Below are 24181 nucleotides of genomic sequence, written 5' to 3'. Positions count from 1 at the left end.
AGCCAGGACTTCATGAGGAGGCCTCCAGTGCCCCCCACTGTTCACAGTCTCCGCCTTGAACTCTTCATCTCTGCTTACCTGGTGCTCCACTTACTAGCCTTCCCGGGCCTTCTGAAGTTCACTTCTAGTGAATTATCCTGTTTGTGAACATGGCTCACTGCTCAAGGCTGCCACTTGGCACTGCTTTGCCGGCTCTGACTCCTGCCCACAATTGCTCACACATATTCTCTTCGTTAGGCTGCTTCTAACTCGCACCTGGCCTCCCTGGCCCTCAGTGTCCTGCCTGTCTCCCTCCCCCATGATCAGTGTAACCTCTAAGTTCCCCTTGGTCCTACAAGGGGGACCCAGACTCTGTGAGTCTGACAGGTGGAAGATGAGTAGTCAGCCTTTGTGGAAGCTGTAGGCTTGAAGGCTGGCTATGAGTTGGGTAGAGAAAGAGGAAGGGTACCCATTTCGAGGCTGGGGCAAGAAAGGTCCTTGTTATGACTTGTTAACAGCTGTTAAGACTGTCAGTTGTGAAGGAAGAATTTAGAACTGGAGCTGCCACAGAGATTTAAGGATTATCTATGGATTTCAGTGCCATTACTGTGCTTTACCAGGGAGGAATTGGAATGACAGAGAGAAAATGAAGCCTCTAGGATGGAGTTATGGCAGATTCACGGACTCATTCTGCTGCCCTCCTCCAGATCGTTTTCAGGTCTCTGCACTAGGCCTAACTTGAGAGTCTGGCTCTGACCCCTAGTCATAGTGTCCCTTACATCCATGTTGTGACCATTCGGGCCCATTAAAATGAGTCAGAGCTAAGTGGGTGATCATCTTGCATTTCACGTGGACCGGTATCTCCTGCCTTGGTTGCTAGGCCACACAGTTCATCTAACCCCCTGCATGCCTAGTCCCCATCCCCTTCAGTGGGCAAGAAGAGCACATGGGCAGTGATCAGAGGCCTGCATCCTGCCGCGGCTCAGAGCACTGGCAGAAACCAGGCTCGGGTTGTGACAGCGCTAAATGGTAATTACAGGTGGTGAGAGATGAGACATAAGTAACTTTATTGTGGTAAACTTTTCACAATAAGTGCATCACATCATTACATTGTACGTCTTGCACTTACACAACGTTATATGTCAATTATATCTCAACAAAGTGGAGGGGGAAAGAAATCAGACTTAGGAGAGACTGGAGAAGCAGTTTGGGAAGAAAGTGAGCTTCCTTTTTCCAGCTGAACATGAAACAAGTAGTTCCATAGGCTTTTCTTAAACTTCTGTAATAGAATGATCATCTTCAGAAGTGGCTTTCTTGTCTCACAGCAAATGTTTTGTTTTGTTTTAACTCAAACACAACCCTGAAAAGAATCTCTCATCTTTTCCCCAGTGCGGTTAACTGAAATGTTTATTTTTGTTGTCATTCCCTCCCTCCTACCCCTCGGTGCTGGGCCGAGTGAAGACTACAGTGGAATATTTTAAGTAGTGAGTGGGTGGGGAAAGCAAAAGATCTGTACGCTTGTTATTAACTGCTCATGCTGGAGTGGAAGAGCCATCGGATGTATTTATTCTCCTGTATAACATTTAGTTCTGATTGGGATGCAACGTGAGAGCCTCAGCAGTCACCCAGTCGAGGAAGGAAGCAGGGACAGAACAACACGTAGCGTAAGTCTGGTACGCGCAGGCCCTGTCTCACCTTTTCATGAGAAAAGCTGTCACTTAATGAGCCTTTGCCACGTCCCATATGCTTTTACATTCATAAAGAATCTGTGACTCTGGGACTCTGCCTTACAAATGAGGAAACTGAGGCCCAGTGGAGTAATTTTTGCCCGGGGAAACTTAGTAGTGGAAGGACTGGATTCAAACCTTGGTTTGTCTGTGTTCTTTCTGTTCCTCTCAAAGGGACCTTCCTGGTCCCAAAGGCAGGGTGAGAGTCTGACAGCAGGGAGCCCACTGGAGTGCTGACAGATGCCCCTCAACCACGCAGCCTGAGAGGGTGGCTGGGCCTTAGCAGTAAAGGAGCCATTCTCCTGGTGCCCTTTGGGGTGCTTGGGTGGCCTGCTCTGGCTGGGCCCGTCACTGGGCCAGTGGAGAACGATTGCTTTCTAGGTATCATATGTCAGTCTTACGGCATCTGATTTATGTTGAGACCGAGCCATAAACAGGTTCTTCTGCAGATGGATGAAACAGATCTGAAGGGGCAGGATTATGTCATTTGAGTGTGACAGCAGAGGTGGCTTCAGGAAAAACTAGGAGGAAGGCAGAACATGTCGTTAGTGATGTCTGTCTGCTCCCTGCAGCACCCTGTGTTTACATCTTAGTCCTAACCCTTTAAGATTATCATTTTTCTTTCCCCAGTAAAACTCAATCATCCACCTCATCCCATCAGCTTCTAAAATTACAGCTGGCTTACCCCAAAACTCACCTGTGCTCAAGTGGTTTACAGTGCTCCTATAGGCTACTCTTGTCTTGTAATATCTACCAAGTTTTAACCCTTCGAGCTCAGCCAGAGAAGTGCAGTACCTTAGACTAAAGGAACAACTGTGATAAGGTCTTTGGGCCTAATGGCCCTTGGGGAGATCTTTTGAATGTGACAAAGGCCACGGCTGCTTTTCACATGCAGTCACGTTGGATCTCTGTTGCTGCTTCCAGAGCCTGGGGCGGACCTTTGATCCAGAGGGTGGCTTTGTGCAGTCTCGAGACTGGGTGATGGAAGGAGACCTGATGCTGATGCACTTGGTTCCTCTTTTCTCTGCTTCGGCTCTGCTGTTTGGCGTGTTCATCTTCCTCTGTGTTTGGGATCACCTTCTTCGCATCTGACAGCACTGGCCTGGAATCCAGGGAGAGCCTCTGGTGAAATTGGCGGAATGTAAATTGACATGATGTTCATCTCCCCTGCTGTCTGCATCAAGCAGCCTTCTTCCCGGTGGAGGGACGGGTGCAGATTCTTACAGTCTGGACCTGCTGGCTGTATCATGAACTTTTGGAATGTTAGTATAGGGATAGCTTTCTTACCTTCTCTTTGTTTCCTAGGGAGACTCAACAAGAATGTTTACGGCAAGGGCAGAGATAGGACAGAGTCATAAAACAAGCAGGGAACCAGGCCCTGGTCCGAATGGTTCCCTTTCACAAATGTCCCCTCCGTAGTTACACTCGTCTCAGAGAAATCGTGCTGGCAGGAATGCCTGGGTTATTAACTTGGCACAAGAAACCTCCTTCTAGTTTGCTGTTCCACATCAGAGCCCCCTCACTGTCCCTGACATGGGCCTTAGCCTCTTGGACAAGTGAGTCTGGCTTTGGCAAAGAGAGAGAGAGCCCTTGGCGGTGCTGGGGAGCAAGCATCTCTTCACTGCAGACCACCAGCATCAACCGTTGGCACCTGTTACTGTTGCAAGTGAGTCTCAGACTTGCGCTGATGATACAATCACATTTGAGCAGCCTGAGGCCTGCCTGCCCCCCATGCAGGCTTTATATTGAGTTACCACTGCGTGTCTGTTTTCCTTTTCTCCCTGAAACATCTGCTTGTGCTGCCTTGGGAAGTGTCTGGATATGTTAAGCATAGCCCTCGTTCACATTGTGGAGTGCTGGCAGTGTGGTAGATGCCATGTGGAGCCTGGCAGTCTTCTCATCTCCTGTTCTTTCCCATCCATGGCCCCTGTCTTCCTAGCAGACATTTCAAGTGGAGCTGTGACGAGACACTTTTCCTGCCGGGGTGCCCCCTCACACCATCTCCAGCCATTCCAAACTTTCCACAGCTCCCTGGACACACCAAGCCATCACATCGTCAGGAGCTTGTCCAAGCTGTTCCCTCCACCTGGCTGGCCTCCTTCTGGCCCCTAGTCTTCCTGGAAAATACCAATCCGTCTGTCGACGTTGAATGGTCATCTTTTCTGAGTCTGTAGGTGAATCAACCACTTCTCTCATACCACAGAGACTACATTCTTTGCCAGACTGTAAGCCCTTAAGGGTAGGGAGCCTATCCGATTCCCCTCTGAGTTCCCAGCACTGGCAGGTGATCGGGGCTCCGCCCCTGTGAGGTGAAGGAGAAGCCACTGGCTTCGGGATGGGAGCAGTACACGGGCGGTTGAGTTGGGTCAGCCACTCATGCTCATTAGTAGGTATGTGAGGCACGCGACGTTTGATTATCTCATCTGATACGCAAGAGGTAGAGTCGGATATTTCCCCCTCCTGAGTTGGCCCCCACCACACATGTGCCCACCACCCTTTTTCCCAGCATCCTGCTTTATTGTCTTCACAGAAATGCCCACCCTCTGCAGTGGTTTATCTGTGGGCTTATTCGTTAGTTGTCTCCTCTAGAAATTTGAGCTCCATGACAGCAGGGACCTTGGCAGTTCTGTTCACTGCTGTAATGTCCGCACTGATACAGTGCCTGGATACTATTGGGGCTCCATTAATATATGAGATATGTGAGAGAGTGAATGAAATGATGCTTGTGCTTCACAGATGAGGGGCCTAATGAAGGCTTTGAGAGGTTCAGTGGCTTCGCCAAGGTCTCACAGCTCAGAAGGGCTTGGATGGGAATCCTGGTCTCAATTCAGAAATGTACAGTCCTAACCCATTACACTGTCTCCTTTTGGTGTTCTCCAAGTAGGAAGGTCTCAGTGCTCCTAGGAGAAAAGTCTACTTTCCTGCAAGACAGTTTCTGCCTTGAAAGTCAGCTTTCTGTACTTTTGACTTTACCAGCTAAATCCCTTCCCTTCGGCCAAGGCAGGTTGTGAGAGAATCTGTGTGCCGGGCACCAAATGCATCCTAACTAAGTGCCACCAGGCATGTTCCTGAACACTGGGGACAGAATGGTGTATGAGAACCAGGTTCAGCCTCCGAGGAGCTCAAGTGGCAGAGTCTGACAGTGCAGTCGTGCTGAGGCCTGCTGAACCCCTGGGGTCCTGGAGGCTGCTGGGGGGAAGCAGGGATCCAGCAGACCACCTTTGTCACTGGTGCCCGCCCGGGCGGCAGACAAGGGGCATCACCTCAACTGTAGTCAAATTCTCCTCTGGTGGGGCGGAGTGAAAGTCAGCCACAGCTTTGAAAGAAACTCCCTCTGCAACCTAACTAAAAGTGAGACCCCGGTGCCTCTCACCTCTGGACAGAGGAGATAGAAATTGAAACCGATGTGTGACCCAAAGAGACTCTGTCTTAAGTCCAGGGGAAGGGTCTTGGGCGCGGGCCCTCCGGATGAGTGTGTTTGCGGGAACCCAAAAGAACCAAGGTGAGAGTCTGACGGAACTGACTCCCGCCCTGCAGCCAGCTCACTTCAGGAAAGTCACAGACTGGCTGTCCTTGTGAAAATGGAAGACACCTAGCTGTGCCTTTGTAGAAAAGAGAGTGCTGGGATCCCCTATAGCAGGGAGGAAGCCTTCTAGTAATTGGTGTCCAAACCGGGGTTTGAGTCTGCCAAGGCCGTGGAAGAGTCTTCAGCAATCCAGAGGTTCTGGGGATGAGTTATTCCCAGTAACCTGGCTGGATAAATGCAGCCAAGCTGACATCACACGCCCTCGCACATGCTGCCTGCACTCATCACTGAGGCCCTCTGCCCAGGGCTAAAAGCAAGGGCCGGGCCTTGGTTGTAATTCCAGCTGTGCCTAGCTATGGGACTTGGGATGTCACTTCATTTCTCTGCTTCTCATTTTCTTCATCTGTAAGAAGGAGTGTTAATACTTTTACACGGGATGATTATGATGAAAACTGAATGCAGAAATATTGGTGATACAATTAGTTCCATGCCCACCAAATAACAACAACAACGTGCATTTAATGAGTACTTCTGTGTGTCCTTATCCTCATCTTGCGCGATGGAAACTTGGAGCCGTGTCCCCCAAGGCCCGACTGCTCGTGTGTGCTGGAACGGAGTCTTGGAGCTGTGCCTCTGACTCTCCCTTGTGTGCTTTTCCCTCTGCCACCACCACCCCAGTAACTAACCCGGCTCTCCCACTTCCACCTCCATCCTCAGCGGACATTTCATCTGAGAGAAGGAGGGGAGCAATGAATAGGTACCCCTTTACTTCCATCTTGGCCTGGATGTCTTGGTACCATCCTCACCTCTCTCCCTCCATGGACCATTAGGGTGAGGGTGGATGGTTAAAGTTTTGCAATCCAAGCCTTGAGCACAGTTCACAGCTGGATTGAGCAGGGCTGGAAGTTGCCAAAAGTGCAGCTGTTTATAAGGAAGCCAGATGAGAACATTTCCTCTTGGAGGTGAATTGATTCTTCAGGTTTCCTTGCTTGGGGAGGCCTGGACATGAACTTGCCTCTGCTTTGCCCTCAGTCATACAGAACTCCTTGTTCATCAGACACACGCATTCTTTACTGCTAAAGCTTAGTCATTTATACGAGTAATCGTTGCTTATGAGCATCATTTTAACCCACGCCTGGTGCCCCCGGTGGTTATGTGTACCTGGGGGTTGCAGGCACTATTAGAAAAACATGGAGCCTGGGTTCACCTGTAGAAGAAAGCTGTTCATGAGATTACTGAGCAGTATCTCTAAGACCAGCAGGCTGTCCACTGTTTGCCTGGGATGCCTTGGAGGTTTCTAGAACAGTAATATGTTATGGGGTTGTTTTGATCATTCACTTGTTCATTCATTCAAAAAATATTTGTGGGGGCTTCACAGGTGCCAGGCACATTATCAGGTGCTGGTGATACAGTGGGCAACAAAATAGTTAAAGACCCGTACCGTCTCAAAATAATTTTAGATAGTTATCAGCACTGGGAAGACAATACAACCGTCTAACGCAGTTAGGGGTGGGGTGGGCACTCGAGACTGCTTGGTCAGGGAAGGCCTCTGCGAAGGTGACATTGGAGCTGAGACCTGAATGTTAAGGAGCCAATCATTCTAAGCTTTTGGAAGCTTAGTGATGGGAAGAGCTTTTGAGACAGAACAGCATATGCAAAAGCCTCATGGCAAGAACATGCTCTGCTGATTTGAGGGGCAGAAATAAAGCCACCGTGATTGGGAGGTGGCACAAAATAGCTTAGAAAGGTCGGCGGGGGACAATCATGTGCAGATTTGTGGGCCACAAGCTTTATTCTAAGGTTAGAGGAAGCCAGTGTAGGATTTTTAAGTGGGGCAGTAACATAAGCCATTGGGCATCTAAAAAATATGTCTCTGAATGCTGTTTGCAAATGAAACAGAAGTAAAGAGTAGAAGTAGGAAGTCACTAGTCAAAAGGCAAGTGGCGTGGAGAAGAGGAATGGACAGATGGCAGGCAGGTTGTGCAGTGGGAGTCCACGGAACCTGCCGGTGGACCCAATGGCAGAGGGAGATGGTGCTTCCCAGGTTCTGAGCACGATGGTTTGCACATATAAACCACTTAATAAATGGCTGCCCTCCACTGTCATTACTAACAAATGGCTATTATCTAACACCAAGGGAATAGGCTTGAGAAGGAACTGAACGCATTCGAATGGCAGCCGGGGCCTCCAGGGCCAGTGTAGCAGCCACCTTAGCTCTTTTGTTACTAACTGGCATTCTTCGAGAAAACGGGGCTTGCAGGCCTGATGGTGGATTCGGGAGCCAGAGATTCTGACTCCCGGTTTGTCTCACGGTGCCGTCAACTCCCTGTATGACTTTCAGCCTCTTAGCTTTGAGTTCTTCGTGTGATGTCCCTAAGTGACTATAACCTGTATTTGCGCGTTTTCTACATGGCAGCAGCATGCCAGGCACTGTGTACATTAATCCTCACTTAACCTTCCCAGCAACTCTTCCAGGCAGGTACGCAGTAGTCTTCCACTTCCAGGCCGGAACACCAAACTCAGAATCCCACAGCTAGTAAATGGCATAAACCTCGTGTTGCTAGCTCTGAAATCCGCATCCATAACCCTCCATGATATGAGAAGTAGCACTAGGTGTCGAGAGTTGGTAGGCTCCCAATTTGAAACTTTCTGCAACTTCCGGACCTCAATTCAAGGACATCATGGGACTCAAAAGCCACTGAGAACTAATCTGGGACACAGTAAAAAAATAAAAATAAATAAAAGTTTGCCATTCATACAGAGATTAGAGATTAGTGTCAAGAGTATGTGTATCAATACCTTCTTTCTCTTCCTGTGGTAACTTGGAAGATACAGAAGCTGAGGCAACAGGCAATTTGGAGTCCAGCATTTTATTAAATCTTATGTTTAAGATTTCTGTGGAAGGAAACTGCTTGAAAGGGATTTGGTTTCCATTATTCACTTGTAAAATAAAAGATGAAACTAGGTTGGATGGATTTCCTGAAGGTACAGAGAGCAAGCAGGGAAGCTTGCTAAACAAACCCTTAGCTATTTTCTGCTTCTGAACCCCCACCCCCTGGAGGTGCCTGGGCCCTAATGGAGCCTTTGGGAAGGTTCTCTTCAGCCCTCCCAACAGGGGTGGGCAGTTATGAGAAACCCATCAGGGCTGGGGGAGGGAGGGAGGTTGGGGAAGGCTGACAGAAATGCAGAAAAAACGGAAGGCTTTTTCTTTTGGTCTTACTGCCTCCATGGCATTTTGTCTTGAAATTCAACTGGAAACTGAGAAATAATGTGGAAATTATTTCAGAGAGGAGAAACACCCCCCCCCCCCCGCCCCAATCTCATCCCCACAGACGTGCTGAAACTGCCCCAGGGTTGGCGAGGGTGTGGGGAGAGGGGCGTCCTCATACCTGTGTGAGTCCGGATGGTAAGTGAGCATAAGATGCTTCTGGGAGGGCAGCTTAACAGTAATACACCAAATCCCTTTAAAAATCATGTCCTTTGATGGTGGGAGAACCATCTGATTTTAGGACTGGGGAAGGAAATATGCAAAATGAGCCTGGAGCATTTTGTAGTGTCTGAAAGTAAGGAAGTGCTAATAAATAAATAAGTAAGTAAATAAGTAAATAAATAAAAACATACATGCCTGCATACATACATACATACCACACATGCATGGGGGAATCTCAAAGGGCCATAGCTGCTGACCAAAAGAGCTCCCAAAGGCTGAGCTCAGCAAGCTGAACAACCACATAAAGTAGTAGTGGATTATAACCCAAAGTATAAAATAAATATCCTTGAGCCATACTGATAAAAAATAAATGATTGAATAAATAAATGAAGGGGAAGAGACGAATCTCACGTTCAGAAGAATTTCAAATAATTATGTAGATACCCTACCCTCAACAATGAGGGGGAATGTAACTCCTTGCTCCTTAGGTGTGGGTTTCCCTTAGTGGCTTCCTGCCACAGAGGTATGGGACGAGGGAAAAGAGTAGCTTTCCAGAGGAAAAGCCTTAACAGACACTACCTCAGCTAGGTGGTCAAGGTCAGCATCGGCAGTGCTAAGTCACATTGGTAGTGTGTACCCTCGATATTACGTGACGAGAATGCCACTTTACCCCCGGTTTTCTGAAGGCCCAGAACTACGGCGTAATCATGAGCAAAACATCAAACAAATCCCAATTGACACTCTAAACATAACTGATCAGTACTCCTCAAAACTGTCACTGGAATCAAAAACAAAGTCTGAAAAATTGTCACAGCCAAGAGGAACCGAAGGACCCATGATGACTACAAGTAGTGTGGTATCTTGGGTGAAATCTGGAACAGAAAAAGGACATCAGGGAACAACTAAGGAAGTCTGAATACAATGTGAACGTCAGTTAATACTGATGTACCAATATTGATTCACTGTAACAAATGTTCTATACTAATATAAGATGTTATTATCAGAGGAAAGTAGATATTAGAACCCTCTGTATTATCTTTGTAATTTTTCTGTAAATCTTAACCTATTCTGAAAAATAGTTTTTCTAATAAGAATCTTGCCCTTTGACCCAGGAGTTTCCCTTCTGGGAACTTTTGGGGGGGAAATAAGGGTAAACCTAAGAACTCGTCCACACGGATGTGTGTCCCAGAGGTGAGTGAAAAGGTGTAAATGACCTGTGTCCAGCCAGTATGGGTGAGGTGAATCCATACAATTCAGTCATGAATCTCCATCTTCCAGAAATACCATTTGTGGTAAGGAGGGCGTTCCTGGTTGCCGGTGGAGTAGAAGAGCAGACTGTGAAAGCACCTGTGAGATGTATATTTTCACACATGCATGGCGGGGCACAGATAGATGTACTCCCGTGTGTTAACGTTGATTATCACCAGTGGATAATACCGTAGGTTTTTTTTTATAGAAGCAGTACTTTTTGTTACAGAAAGTACAGATCAACAAAATGGAAAAACTTACTTTTGAATATAAAAAAAAAGAACACTGGAAACGATTCCATTGCAATCCAACAACAGTAGCAAGAGAAGACTCAGTCCTAAAGAAAGACACTCTAAGAACAGACAGGCCATAGGCAGGCAAGTAAGCCCGCTGCCTGCTACTTCTGTTCAAGTGTCTCCCTGCAGAAGGTGCTGCCTGAGCAGGCCTGCGGTGCCCTCCCACCTTCCACAGAAACAGGCCGCCACACACGCAGGCCTGCATACCCAGCGCGAGAACGGTAGTCACCCATAAAATCGGCAAGAAATTTGCACGGTGCATGGAGATGATCAAATTTGGTGCTGTGGTCCAAGTGTGGACCACTAGGGACCCAAGCTTCTTTTAGAGGCATCCCCACAGGTCTGCAGAGGCAGAGGCAGCTGCGAGGGCAGAGAAAGAAACCCAGTGTCTGCATTCCCTTCTCTAGTAGCCCTAACTGCACCTGGCATTTTTCCACCTGACAAAAGAACTTACATGTACCTTCCATCTCACTGCAGCCCTCAGAGGTAGGATGTTACTACCTGGTTTTTAAAGTGAAATTGGGCTTCATAGAATGTGAATGGCTGTCACCCCCTGGTGAGTAACGGGGGGTCAGAAGATACAGGTACACCTCTTACCTCTTATCCAAGTTCCAGGGTCGTTTCTGAGGATTCTGGAGTCCGCACAAGCTAGATCTACCACTTACAAGGTGTGTTCCTGGAGCAAGTGGTGGAGCTTCTCTCGGCCTTGGTTTTCTTACCTGTAAAATGGAGGTGATAATGCCTATCCAAAAGCTACTGTTAGGGTTGGGTGAGATAGTGTATACAAGGGGGACCCCCAAAATACCAGAATTGTCTTCCGGAGGGCGGGCCCCATGTAGTACAGGCTCCCCCACGAGGTGAGTGTTCTGGGAACCCATCTGGATCAGTGCACCAGCCAGTGGTGGTGTGACAGGCTGCGCTCGGCTTCAGTGATTTTTTTTTTGAAGACTCTTTCAATGTGTTTGCCCATCTCTTGGTGGGTGATTTATGAGTGCACCTTCCCACACTGTGCTGGTATTCATTAGTTTTTGACCAAAAACTCCATGACCCCCGTGATGCCCATGACCCCCCGCTCCTTACGTACCCAATATTTCCCCGAGGGATATTTTTTTTGTTTCCCTGGATGAAAAAAGTCCTCAAAGGGGAACATTTTGCTGATGTGGAAGAGGTGAAACAAAAAACAGCAGAAGCACTAAAAGACATCAAAATCGATGAGTTCAAAACTGTTTTGAGCAGTGGAAAAAACATCTCGATAGGTGTACTGCATCAAATGGGGAGTATTTTTGAGGTGACTGAAGTTTAAACGTATAAGAATACACAATTTTTTATAAATAAACTCTGGTTTGGGGGGTCCTCCTTGTATGTGTATTACTTAGAGCATGAAACATTAAACCAGCCCTCTGTAAATAGTGGTTATTATTGAAGGAGAGAAGGACCACTGGATAAAGTAGAATGTGATTTAGAGAGAGCCCTTCTTTCTGTCTTTCCTGTGATTTGAGTAGGAAGATGCAACAAGACTAGAGTCACCTGAGACTTTTTAAAAGAACATGAGGAATTGGGGAATGATGGTGCTTTTTGTTCATACCAGAGCTTATCCATCGGTCTGTACTAGGTACCGATCAAGCAGTGTATTCATCAACCTGGTTTTGGGGCCCAGCCAGAAAAAGAGGTGAAAGAACTTGGAATGTCAAGGGCAACCTTCAGACTGAAGTGGAGAGGAACGGGAAAGAAAAATGCACAGGAAGCAAGAGAGTGAACAGTAGCGGTGAGAGCTATTTAATTAGCTCAGCGAGTGTGTAAGTCAGAGCGGAGCTTAGCTCTTTCCTGGCTTGGAATTTCCCTAAATTTTACCGCGCAAGGCATCCTAATTTTCTAATGAGGAAACTGGGTCCTAGTCGCACAGCAACGCCCAGATTAGAACTCTGAAGTCCTTGCACGTTTTTCTCAGGTAACCAGGATGAATTGAGGACATTTACTTCATGTTATATTTATATCTCACTTCGTTCCTCTGGTGGCAGCTAAATGTATAAGTTCTGATTCCCGATAGCTCAGTAACCCCCTCACTTTTAGCCCAGGCTGTTGGCGCGGGTGACATGGGAGACCCGGGTGCCAGCTCTGCTCTGTCTAGCGGAGTTTTTCCGGGCCTGAGTGTGTGGCCCACACCCCGAGTCGGGGAGATCACCTACTTCTGTCCACAGCCTCAGATGATGATAGAGACTTCCCAATCCTCTTCTTGTATGATACCTGTGTGGCTTCATTCTTGGAGAATACTGAATCTATCTTTCTGAATCTCAGGTGATTCTAGGCTTCCTCCCTCATTGCTAGCCCTAATTTCTCTATCCTCCTGAGCTGAATCATCCTTTTACAGCAATAATTAATAAATAGTCAAAGATTGAGCAGATATGAGTGATGCCAAACCAAATTAAGTTGAATTATATTCTCAGGAAGAGAAACTATTGCACTTGCAAGGTCAGAGTGCCTACCACCTCATTTATTAACTTCCTCTTATAAGCCTGCACCCCCAGGGACAGAAGCCGAAAGTCTGAGCTGCCTGTCTGTATGGGCCGTCAAACAAATCGTCAGGCAGTGAAACCCTTCTCAATCTTCATCATTTTATCAGCAGGTGACTGGGGGCGCAGTGTGACTGGGGTTTGTAGCTTGCCTCTCACACTTCCTTCAGTTTCACAGGCACCACCATGGGACAAGAGGGGTTACTCATCGGTGTGCCCAGCTGACAGGGGGCACAGCATCGTGCTGCCTGGGCTCCCTAGTCCCATTCTGTCCCTGGAACCCTGCCCCCAGCCAGGGAAGTACTGCACGCCAGCCACACCAGCCTCCCAGTCAGGATGTAGCCACTCTCAGTTCCTTTACCTAAATGTTTTGTTCTTACACCGCTAAAATATTTAGAAAAAATTATGTGCCTCCTTGCCCATTTTAAGTTAACTCCTGAAATTATACATCAAGTTCAGATAGTGGAAAAGGATGTGATTTCTGACATATTTAGGTAGTATGAGTTTGACATGTTTTTGTGAAAACTTTGGCACTGAAGATTTAGCATATTAAAACGATGGATAAAATTCACTTTTTAATTGGCAAAAATGTCTTTTATGGTCAAGCTATCCAGCCAAATTTGTCTTGCTTTCTGTCAGATCCAGCTCTGATTTTAGTTTTCAATTCAAATAAAAACAGGCCAATGTCTGTATACCCCATGACAACCATCTCACTTCTAAACTACGGATTTTTGGTCCGTGGATAGTCAAGAGTTCGTTGCCGGGACGAACTGAGGGAACGCCTCCTTTGCTATTTCTGGCCCTGCTCTCATATGGTTCCTCTCAGAAGCAGAGCGTTCTACAACTGTCCCACTGTGAGATTCGGGAGGGCGAGGGCTGTGCATGTCTTTGTCTGAAGTGGCATCATACAGCTGGGAGTGGCTGAGGAGAGGGCACAGGCACGTCCTCGGAAATGTCTGTTTTAAGAAAGACTATATATGGAAGTTGAGGATCTGGACATTTATTCTCTTAAAATCACCTATGCCTAGCCCTGATTGGTGTGGTTCAGTGGATTGGGTGGCATCCCACAAACCAAAAGGTCACCGGTTCAGTTCCCAGCTGGGTCAAGTCCTTGTGAGAGGCAGTGGGTCAATGTTTCTCACACACAGTGACTTCCCTCCCTCCCTCTCTCTCCCCTCTCCTCTCTTTAAAAATAAATAAATAAAATCTTCTTTTTAAGTGGAAAAAGCTTTCTTCCTCTACTTAAAAAAATTTACCCATGCCCAAATACTCCCTGGAAAGTCATGTACCACAAGGGTATGTGTTACCCCATTCTAAAACCTCTGCTTTCAGATCCAGCAGCACTCTCAAACTCGGTTTCTCTGTGACTGACACCAGCCAACCTGGCTTCACTCTTGATTTGTCCCCATCAGTGTTTTGCAGGGGCTGACTTTTCTAGAAACCTGTCAAATGAAAGGGTCAGAAATGTAGAACTCAGCCTTTCTTTCTGTTCGATACCTGTATTTCATTATGTCTGGAGTTGTCAAAAACAAAAACCAAACAAAACTCCTCTAAGCAAGCAAAGAAGGCACTGCTGCTCTCCAGATATTTGAAGAGCATTTGGGGGTAGGAATGTACTTGCTCTAGGATGTAGTGTTTCAGATGCCAAAACTAGGAACATTGAGGAAAGGTAGGAGGAGGCAAGTGTTGATTAGGGACAGGAATGAAGGTGGGTCAAAGAAGGGAGCCAACATTTTTAATCATTTATGTTGCATAAAATACCGAAAACTCTCACAATAACCCTGTAAGATAGATAATATTACCGTGAGGAAAATGAGGCTCAGAGAGGCTGAGTAACTCACCCGCGGCCCCGCAGCTCAGTAGAGCCACAGCGGGGACTTAAACTTGGGTCAGTCTGGTGACTTGAAAGCGATCTTATAATGCTGCCTGCCTTGACGGTAAACACCTACTGTAGAATGGGCTGTCTGTCTAACCTTATTCACTCTCAAAAAAAAAACCCAACAGAACAGACCTTAAAAAGAATTTCAATAACCTCTGCGGACCGCTCCCACTGTAAATCCGAGCGTGACTGGGAGATGCTTCAGAGGAGGAGGAATAATGGCTGTGGTAGAAGCCAGGTTACTTCCCTGGGAGAAAGTAAAGACTTTATAGACCACTTGAGATAAAATCTGGTGGACTAGACCAGCTTCCATACAAAGTGAAGAAGGAGCTTTCAGGAGATGCTCTCACTCTCATTATATCTTTAACCCTCCAGGAGAAACCACACACAACGTAAGCAAAGCTCTGTGTTACAGATTCAGTTAAGATACATTTTCTTTTTCATTATTGTGAAAAACATGTTATTAATTATGAAAATAAGTGCGCTTTTTTGAAGTTGCTCTTCTGGGAGAAATATTCCCTCTCTCTCTCTCTCTCTCTCTCGTTGTCTCTACTGTGTCTATCTCTGTCAATCTCTGTCACTTAGCAGGTAAAGCCCAGGCAGGCAACTACTGTCTGTCTTACTCAGTGCTGTGCCTAGCGTCATGCCTAACACACAGCAGACTGTCAGTAGCTCTTGGCAGATGGAAGAATCAGTCAGTGATATGCCAATTCCATGGTCGCATGCTTTTCAACTATGAGATGAACTATGTCTTTCAGACCCAAGAACAGATCTCTTTTAGGGTAATGAAAAAATATTTTATCCATCATGGCTTCTGACCTTTTCCCCAAGCCAACTCTACAAGTCTTATAGTAAAAAACCTGGCAACTCAAAAAGAACTTATTTATAACTTCATTATACTCATTTGAGGGAGAGGTTGTTGGCCTCTTTGTGACTATGATGAAAATTATGGCCTCTCTCAGACAAAGGAATACACAGACAAAATTTTGTACACAATTTCCGTGGGTTCGTGAACCCAGTAAACTATGCATTTCAAGTGAAGCGCGCTGAAAAATGAATGGCAGCTGAGGAAAGGGCACAGTTACCATGCTCGACCTCCCGCTTTTGAAGGAAAATTGACAAGAGAACAACAAGAGCTGGCTTTGGATGTAATGCCAAAGGGGAGTATATGACGCCGGTCCCAACTGTGCCTAGACTCTGGTGAGACGCTTTCATAAAGGCCTTTTGTTTCCTTGGGGACAGATGTCACCAAACACGCGGCTCCTTGATGACAGCTCACTGTCCAGCCCTTCCTAGCATGCTCTCTCCATTCCATGATCGGACAATAGTCAGGAAGAGGGAGTGCATAGGGCAGAGTTCTGGAGAGTGAAGGTTGCTGAATTGGTTCTTTTGGCTCCTAGAGTTCACTTACCTCAATGTCAGGCTCTGTGTCTTGAAATATTTTCTCCCCTAGCAGGAGTACTACAAGTTAGTAGCCTAGAACAGCGATTTTCAATGTTTTTCATCTCATGGCACACATAAAGTAATTACTAAAATTCTGAGGCACACCAAAAAATACATATATTTTTTGCCAATCTGATAAAAAAAGTAGTTGTAATTTTGATTCACTCACACCAGACAGCTGTTGTGTTGGCTTTTGTCATTTTTTTTATTTGATGATCTAAGGGAAAAGAAGTCAGTGCCCCTGATGAAATAGTCAGGTATTTCATGTTTTAAAAATTCTTATGGCACACTGGTTGAAAATTGCTGGCCTAGGGTATTTTCCCTGAAAGTCTTTACCAAATGGAGGTGAAAGAGCACAGATTTTACATGGACGCAGACAGTCCCTTGTGAGATAAAAATGTCAAGGTTATAACTGGGAGCTGGTGTGCCCCAGGCCTTTCTCCCTCAGACTTTACCCAGAGCACGCACCTGACTGTGTGGTGGAGGGTTTTACCTCTCTCGGAGCCTCACTCTCTTCACGTGGAAAATGGGATAATGAAAACAATAGTCCCTGCATCCTGGGTTGGTGTGGGGAGTGGTAGGACGGCTGAGGAGCCCTCAGCTCAGAGCCCTGGCACCCAGTAAGCACCCCATCCAGTTGGCTCTTGTGACGGTTTTGACTGTGGCCGCTGCAAGTGGAGGAGGAGACACTGGGCACGTTTGCTACTTTTGCCCTTTTTCGTGTGCTCGCTCCTGTCCCCTTTCTTTTTCTGGCCCTGCCTTCTTGCCCGAGTCCATATATGAACAATGTTCTCTCCGAGCACCACGCCAGGGAGGCTCTGACCCCGAGCAGTTGAGCTCCCAGCCTTCCTCTGGGACTCAAAACTCATTTCTCGGCCACAGAGATATCACTGACATCTAGGATCCTCTGGTCAGGGCAGTGAAGACCGACGGCTCCTTCCTTTCAACTGCCTCCTGCCGGCCTGCCCTGCCTCCCTTCCTGTTGGTTTACTTCTCACTCACTTTTTACAGACAACTATTTATCAAACACTTCTATACGCCTAGCACAATATTAGTGCTAAACAGTAGATAAATAAAATAGTATTATTATTCTTTTATGCTCTAGTGGGTGGTAGAGGGGAGAATAAATAACAGTCACCTTACCGGATGTGGTAAGGGCTATGAAAGACACATGCAGAAGATGAAGAATAATCGGGGTCCTACTTAGTTAGATACAGTACCCCTCTGAAGAGGTGACATTTGAACCCAGTGACTGTCTCCATGGCATGAGTTGAAACCTTGACATTATTTCAGGTGAGATGTGCAAAATAATAGCTTCCTTTTTGTCTTTCTCTCCTAACCATGGATGGCTTAAGGCTTAGGGGATGTCCAACTCCTGATTTTTACCAGAAATTTATTTTGTCAAGTAAGTTAAAAAATATTATAACCCACCCATGCTTGTTTAAATAGCTCTCCACTTACTGTGTATTAGGCTCTGTATTTTATATGTATGTCTTACTTGATCCTCCAAGAAAGTAGGTTTTATCATCATCATTTTGCCTGTAGCCAAATAAATCAGAACTCGGAGCGGCTCTGTAACTTGCTGCGGCCACGCTGCAGCACCCAGCAGTGGTGGAGTGGGTCTGGAATCTGGGGACATCTGACATCAGAGACTTGCCTTCAGCCAGTGACTAGGTCACCTCCCTTCTTGTCATGTCCGAACTCACCTGGTCCTCCTTTCCTTTGCAGCGGTGCCAGTGAAGAAGAGGACACATGAAGGCTTGCCATCCCCCGTGGAAACCATTCCTTTCCCTCGTGTGTGTGTGACAGCGTGTACGTAACGGCTTCTGATTCCTGTGAAAGCTGCCCGGCAACAAACGCCCTTCCACCGGATACATCCCCCGATCCACAGCAGGCGCATGTCTCTCCAAGGGATGACCAGTTGTATGCTCGCTGACTGTGCTTCTCGTCCTTTCGTTGTGGTAGGTCCAGGAAAAGTGCCCCTTTGATCAGCCAGGAGCAATTAAGGGTCCTTGAGGTAATCCCTCTTGACTGCTTTGAACTTACTCAGGAAAGCCAACCCCTGTAATATTAGATACCCAAACAGCATGGCCTCATTAAGAAGGATCTGGAATAATCTTGAAAGGCAGTCAGGATATTTTCCCTACGTGCTAATAAAACCCCACTTTATTCATATTGAAGCATGAAACAAAGGAGGGCCCAGTAAAGCCGAACACACATACGTAGTCTCTAAAAGTCCAAGTGTACCTTCGTGAAAATGTGGTTTCGTGAAATAAGATGGATGGCTTGAAAACAGAGTTGGAGAAAGAGTTAAAATTTAGAAACAGAGAGAGATATTTTTAGTATATGAGGTTACGCAGGACTTCAGATTCATAATTCAGTACTGTGGAAATGAAAAAAAAAATGATTGAAGAGCTAGAAAGGAAATCACCTTAAAAAAAAAAAAAAAAGGACCAAAGAGATCTGATTAAAAGTTGAAATCAGTGTTTCTGAACTCAAATTGCCTAAGTTTCCAAAATAGTTACTAAAGGAGCTGATGAAACCTGAATTATTTGGGTGAATTCTGCAGGTTCTCTGAATCTAGTCACATGAAAGGCTGGAATATATATTACCAAACAGGAATTTTCAATGTGAGTTTTTGCTCCTCCTCCCCCAGCTTAGCCTCATCTGGCTTAAATGCAGCCCAGGGAGAATCCTAGTCACTTGGGATGTGCCCAACGGAGCCCCAAGCTCCGTCTCAGCAGATGGAACTGCTTGTACTCCAGCTGGAACCCTCTTCCCATGGCTCCCCCACAGGCAGGCCTTCAGGTCCCCCCCCTGCCCCACTGTCCTCTGCAGGAACACAAGCAGACACACATCATGTTCGGACTTCTGGCCTCTCCCCACGCCCAATTCCTGTTTCCTTACAACCAGGTTTTTCCTGCTCCAACGAGGAGTGATGTCCTCGGAAATACCAAACTGCAAGCTAAAAACCCTGCATCTTCTGGAACATCAGTTATACTTAACAAATAGTTTGGAGTCGGGGGGTGACCTTATTTTTAGATAAAACAAACACAGTTATATTAGGAACTAGAATGTGCGTACACATCAGTGCAGTTAAGATGAAATGGGAAGCCTCACAGGTAATTCTTATTTGCAAGTGGGGGTATGTGCTCCCTCTGCTCTGCCTCTAGTGGTATCAGGTGTTCATTTCTGAGAAGTACAATTGGATCTGTGTCCTAACCACCTTGGGGTTGCTGCTGACTCTGGGCCTGGCTTTCTCGTGCCTCTGAGGCAGGACCAGAGGAACCTGCTCCAGGGAAAACCCCTCTCCCCCTGCCTGCCCGCCTGCCTGCGACTCCCTTGTACCTGTCACAGAGCGTTAGGGCCAGCCGATCTGTGTGTGTGCAGTATGGTTCTGAGGCAGAAACAATACTTATTGTTAGTAATCCTATTTATATAATTGCTCAGTTCTGTGCATGCTGTTAAATGATCATTCCTTTGATGCCAGGAAGCTACCAGGGATATATACTTCTGCGTTACGGTCATCTTAGCTCACTAAATATGTCAGGGCTTATTTATAAATGTGAGAAGAGTTTGGGCTGTTAAGGAGAAAAAGGTGTTTTTCTCTCAAACTGGTAGCCAGCCAGCGACTAAGACAATTCTGGTGCTTTACCTACCTGCCTGCAAAGGCTGGAGAACCTGGTGTCCCACAAATGACAACCCCCAACCATGTCCAACGGAGCTGCCCTTAAAGAAGACCCAACAGTCACTCTGAAAATAAGAATTTAAACTCCAGAAGATTTAGAAGACTTTAGGATTTGGAAGCTTGTGTTATCTTTTCCAAATAATTATTTTTTAATCTCTAAATAGTAGCCTTATCTTAGCAATGGACAGATCATTGGCATCTCCATATCTGGTCACCAGTTATTACTTTAAATCAGTATTTGGGAAACCCAAGCATTTGTGCAGTGGATGTGAACAGAAATATTAAAATACATACCACCCTGTCTCAATAAATTATCATATCCCTCTAGTCCTCAAGGAGAGCACCTTTGCTCTTTCTTACAAAGGATTTCAGACTTGCGCTGTGGGTTCCTGCTGTCCTCAGCACCTGATAAGACTTCAACCAGGGGGCGTTAGACACAGTGCAGCAGCTCTGCCCAGCTCCTGAGTTCCTGCCGGCAGCGTTAATCAGTGTGAGAACTAGGGTGCTTCCTGCAGTGGCACCAGCTTCCCCCAGAGCAGGAGCTGCCGCTCAGCCCCACACCCCAGCATGACGACGCCCCCTCCTGCCAGGACAGCACAAGTTATGCTTGAAAGTGCACCCTGACTGTCTGCAGGCAGTTGTAGAAATCCCTGGGGACACGTCGTCAGGAGAGGCAGGGTAGCGAATGTCTTCAGGATGAATTGAGTTCCATCATGGATCTGTGGCTGCCTTCCAACCAAATGCTGGGTGTCTGGAGGCCGAGCGGGTTTTTTTTTTTTTAATTATTATTATTATTTATTTGATGTCATTAAATTCAGGGTAATTCCAAGAAATGCTTGGAATCTCGGCTCTGGCAACCAAGAAGGAGAAGGACCTATATAGAGGCCTCACTGTGAACCAGGCCCTGTACTAGGCCTCCATTCTCGGGTGATAAACCAGATTTGGAGTGGAAGAGTCACTCACCTTGACTTACATAGCCAGGAAATATGGAGCCGGATTTTGAACCCAGTCCTCCCTAACTCCATGGCCCGTGGGACACATCTAAGTACAGAGGGAGAACAAGGCGTCAGGTTCCCCCACTGCCATCCGGCCATCCCACTTTATGAATTCTGTTTCAAAGTTACATTTCCCGGCTGTAGATGGGGCTCAAAAATAGCATCAAAGTAGCCTTATTCTTCCACTTTAGCAGGTGCATTAAGTGCACATTGCTAAGTTCAGACTGACCCCAGGAGTTGGGGGAGCCTTTCCTTTGGTGCCACCCCCATAACTAAAGTATTTCTGGGCCTTCAGGTGTACAGAACTTCTCAGCAACAGCAAAGGGGAAGGGTGTCGTCTCTGTAACCGTGTTTGACAATGTCTGTTGTACCACTGCAGAAAAGGGAATCTTCATATCCTAGCAAACGTAGCCAGTTCTGAGCTCTGGGAGGGTGGGGCAGTCTCAAGTCCAGTGAATGTAGCCTTTCTTGCTGCTCCCTGTTGTGTGTGTGCACATAAATGATATTTACATACGTGTATGTGCACACATACACATACGATGCGAGCACTACAGGAAATTCAGAGCAGCCCCTCGTTATTTTTCATACCACTGCAAAGGTTTCTGCCAGCCCTGATTACAAGGGCCACCAGATAATCGGAGCTCAGGGGCTTACAAGACATTAACGTGAAGAGCAGCTCCTTGGCAAAGGTTGTCAAATCCTGAGGCGTTGAGCCAAGGTGGCAGCCCTGAAGGAAATGCGCTCCAGCCCTTCTCCAGGTCGTCTAATGATACGGGCAAGTGGGACACCCAGGCGTCCTGGTGACCTGAGAGTCTGACCACGCCAGGCCAGCCTGAGGGCGCAGCTGCAGCATCCACGACCTGTAGTTGTGGCAGGGCCTCGGAGTCCTCTTGCCCACCTGGGAGACGTTCTCTTGCCAATACCTGAAGTCTCACACGCACATGATGGCTGTTCAGTGTGTGCTTTTTGATAAGAAAGTCAGTCGCAATGTCTGCCATGTGCCTAGCACATCTGGAATTTTCTGTTTAAAAAACAAATCTATTAACAAATGGAGTCAGCCCAGCCCTAAGAGAAAAAGAAGGCCCAGAGGGGAGACCCCTCCTCTCCTTGCCTTTACCCAGCTGTGTCTCTGGAGCCCCCACTTCAGCCTGTTGTAAGCACTGGAAGGCCCCGGCAGTTCCTGCCCTATGGGGGCCAGCCACGTAAAACAGTATCATTTGGAACTGAGAACACACCAGAAACATGCATCAGAGCAGGAAAATGGAAATGAATTAAGACAGTTGTAAGTATACTGGTGCAAAAAGGAAAAAGAAAAAAATGCCACAGAGGCCATGCTGGGCTTCATATGACCTTGGGGGGACAATAGATTTATACTTAATGGGAGTTAAATCCAATTAGTCTTTCTACAGTGACAGACCACTCTGCCCGGGTGGGGAGGGCTGATGAACCCGTTGTCCTCTGCCTGCTTTCCTGTGCGGTCAGGTTCCCTCCTCAGTCATCTTCCCCTTCTACCCTTTACATTAAACAAGGGAACACTCGATCTTTCGAGGGAACTACACATTTGAGTTAATGTTTCAGTATATCATCTTCATACTGTAAATTATTTTGTAAGAGAGATTTACCGCTATCCCAGGATGTTTGGACTCAGCGCCCCTGTGCATTTGGAAATCAATAAACTATTACTGGAAATACCATTTGTCTCTCAGAGTTGGGCACAAAGGACCCTGCTGGGTGTAAATATTCATGGTAGTCTGCACTCTCAACTGTGGGGATGCTGGGGGTGCTGGTGTCTGGGCTAGTAGATGTGGGAGACTCATTTAGTCCCGATCTCTCTGGAGTGGCTTAGGAGATCTCTGGGAAGTGGCAAACGGACAGACCGAAAGTCACTGTTATTTAGAGATAGGCTGATGTGTTTTCTTCTCAAAGTAAAACGATCCACGCCTAGGTTAAATCTTCTGAGCAAAGTAGATTATAACCTAAAGAATACTTGGTCCTGAATGACGTTTTCAAATAACAAAGCTTTACAATTTGGCTTACCAGGGGGTAGATCAAATTTGAATTTTTACTATATTTTCTAAGGAAAAATCTTCGTACAGCATGCTACAGTTGGGCCAGCAAAGTCATTTTTGTGGAACCTTAGAAATACACATTTGATGTCACTGCTGAAGAGATAGAATTAACTTGTAAATGAAGCAATTCCAGTCCAGTTTGTAATACTAGGACCAGAGGTTGCATTGAAACCAAGTCATATACTCAGAGGCAAACTGTAAACCCAAGACAGTAGATACTGTGTGAATTAGAAATTACAGGTCCTGCCTAAATTCAGTGTTTTTAAATCCAACCTAAAACGCATCAGCAGCTGTGCCTGGGGGAGCTGCAGTTTATGAACCCTGCTCTAAACTTCCTTGTAACAAATTTGTGTCTATCAGACCAATTTAGTTAGCTGGGGACAGGGTGAACTTTGGAAAAATTGTGTAAGAGAGGGAGATGGGTCAGTCACTCAAGGTCACCCGATGAGCCACACTAATACAACCAGGACAGCAGACTCTCTGCTTCCTACAGCCATCACGAGGCCCTACCTCCTCCACCCTGGCTGCTGAGGACACTTCTGCCTGGCGGGACGGGATTGCCAAGCACTGCGGCACTTGGGAGTGTCGGGGTTTTAATAAACCACAATGTGTCGGGGGTGGAGGGTGGGGGGACGGTTCTTCCCTACTTCCTGGTGCAGGATCTCACCTCCACGTCCCATTGCCCCAGCCCTTTCTCCTTTTATTGTCTTCCCCTCTGAAAGCTACTACTCTTTGTTTCATTGATCTTTGCTTGGTCCAGCGTACAGGTGGCCCCATTTCCTTATGCTCGTTAGAGGGCGAAATTGCAGCTTGTCTGGAACATCTCCTGGCCTTAACAAGGCACCAGAGGCAGATAATAAGCAGCAGAAAGTCAGCCTGCCAGTCTTAATAAGAGAAGAAGATGTCATAGTAAAGAAAAAAAACAAAAGTCTGTTTGAAGTTAATAACTGGCTTGTTGAGTATCTGTACTTATTAAATATTAAAATCTCCAGGATAAAGTCATTTATTAATAATAATAGCTACCATTTTAGTGAGCTATTTCCCTAGTCTAGGTACCATCCTAGTTGCTTTCACATTATCTTATTTATTCTTACAGTACTAATATTATCATCCCCTATTTTGTTGCTTAGGAATCAGATTCAGAGAGTTAAATATTATGTCCAAGGTCACACCCTAATAAATGAGAAGCCAGGACTTAAACCCAGGTCTCGCACACTTCCCACTCCTGCTGTTCATCCCTCCTAGGAGCACCTTGTATTGGTGATAACATCACCGCCCCATCCCCATACTCAGGTGTAGCGAGGCCTTGTGGGAAAGGAATTTGCCCTTTTTTAGGCTTTCCTTTGGACCATCTACAAAGTCAGTGTCCAGTGAAGGAAGGAGAGCCAAGG

The 24181-nt window shown here is 46.5% G+C and overlaps 1 protein-coding gene across 1 annotated transcript in view; it reads left to right on the top strand.

Annotated features, from left to right (window-relative positions):
* Nucleotides 1-22413, top strand: part of TRIM44 (tripartite motif containing 44) — a 112774-nt gene extending 90361 nt beyond the window's left edge. The window contains exon 5 of the mRNA XM_053923792.1: nt 17767-22413. Coding sequence (XP_053779767.1) covers nt 17767-17794 — 28 coding nt within the window. The 3' untranslated portion in view covers nt 17795-22413. The remainder of the gene's footprint in view (nt 1-17766) is intronic.
* The last annotated feature ends 1768 nt before the right edge of the window (nt 22414-24181 follow it).

Source organism: Desmodus rotundus, chromosome 5 (assembly GCF_022682495.2).
Source record: "Desmodus rotundus isolate HL8 chromosome 5, HLdesRot8A.1, whole genome shotgun sequence".
Classification (NCBI taxonomy): Eukaryota; Metazoa; Chordata; class Mammalia; order Chiroptera; family Phyllostomidae; genus Desmodus; species Desmodus rotundus.
Note: the sequence above shows the minus strand (reverse complement) of the source record. Positions and strands in the feature narration are given on the sequence as shown.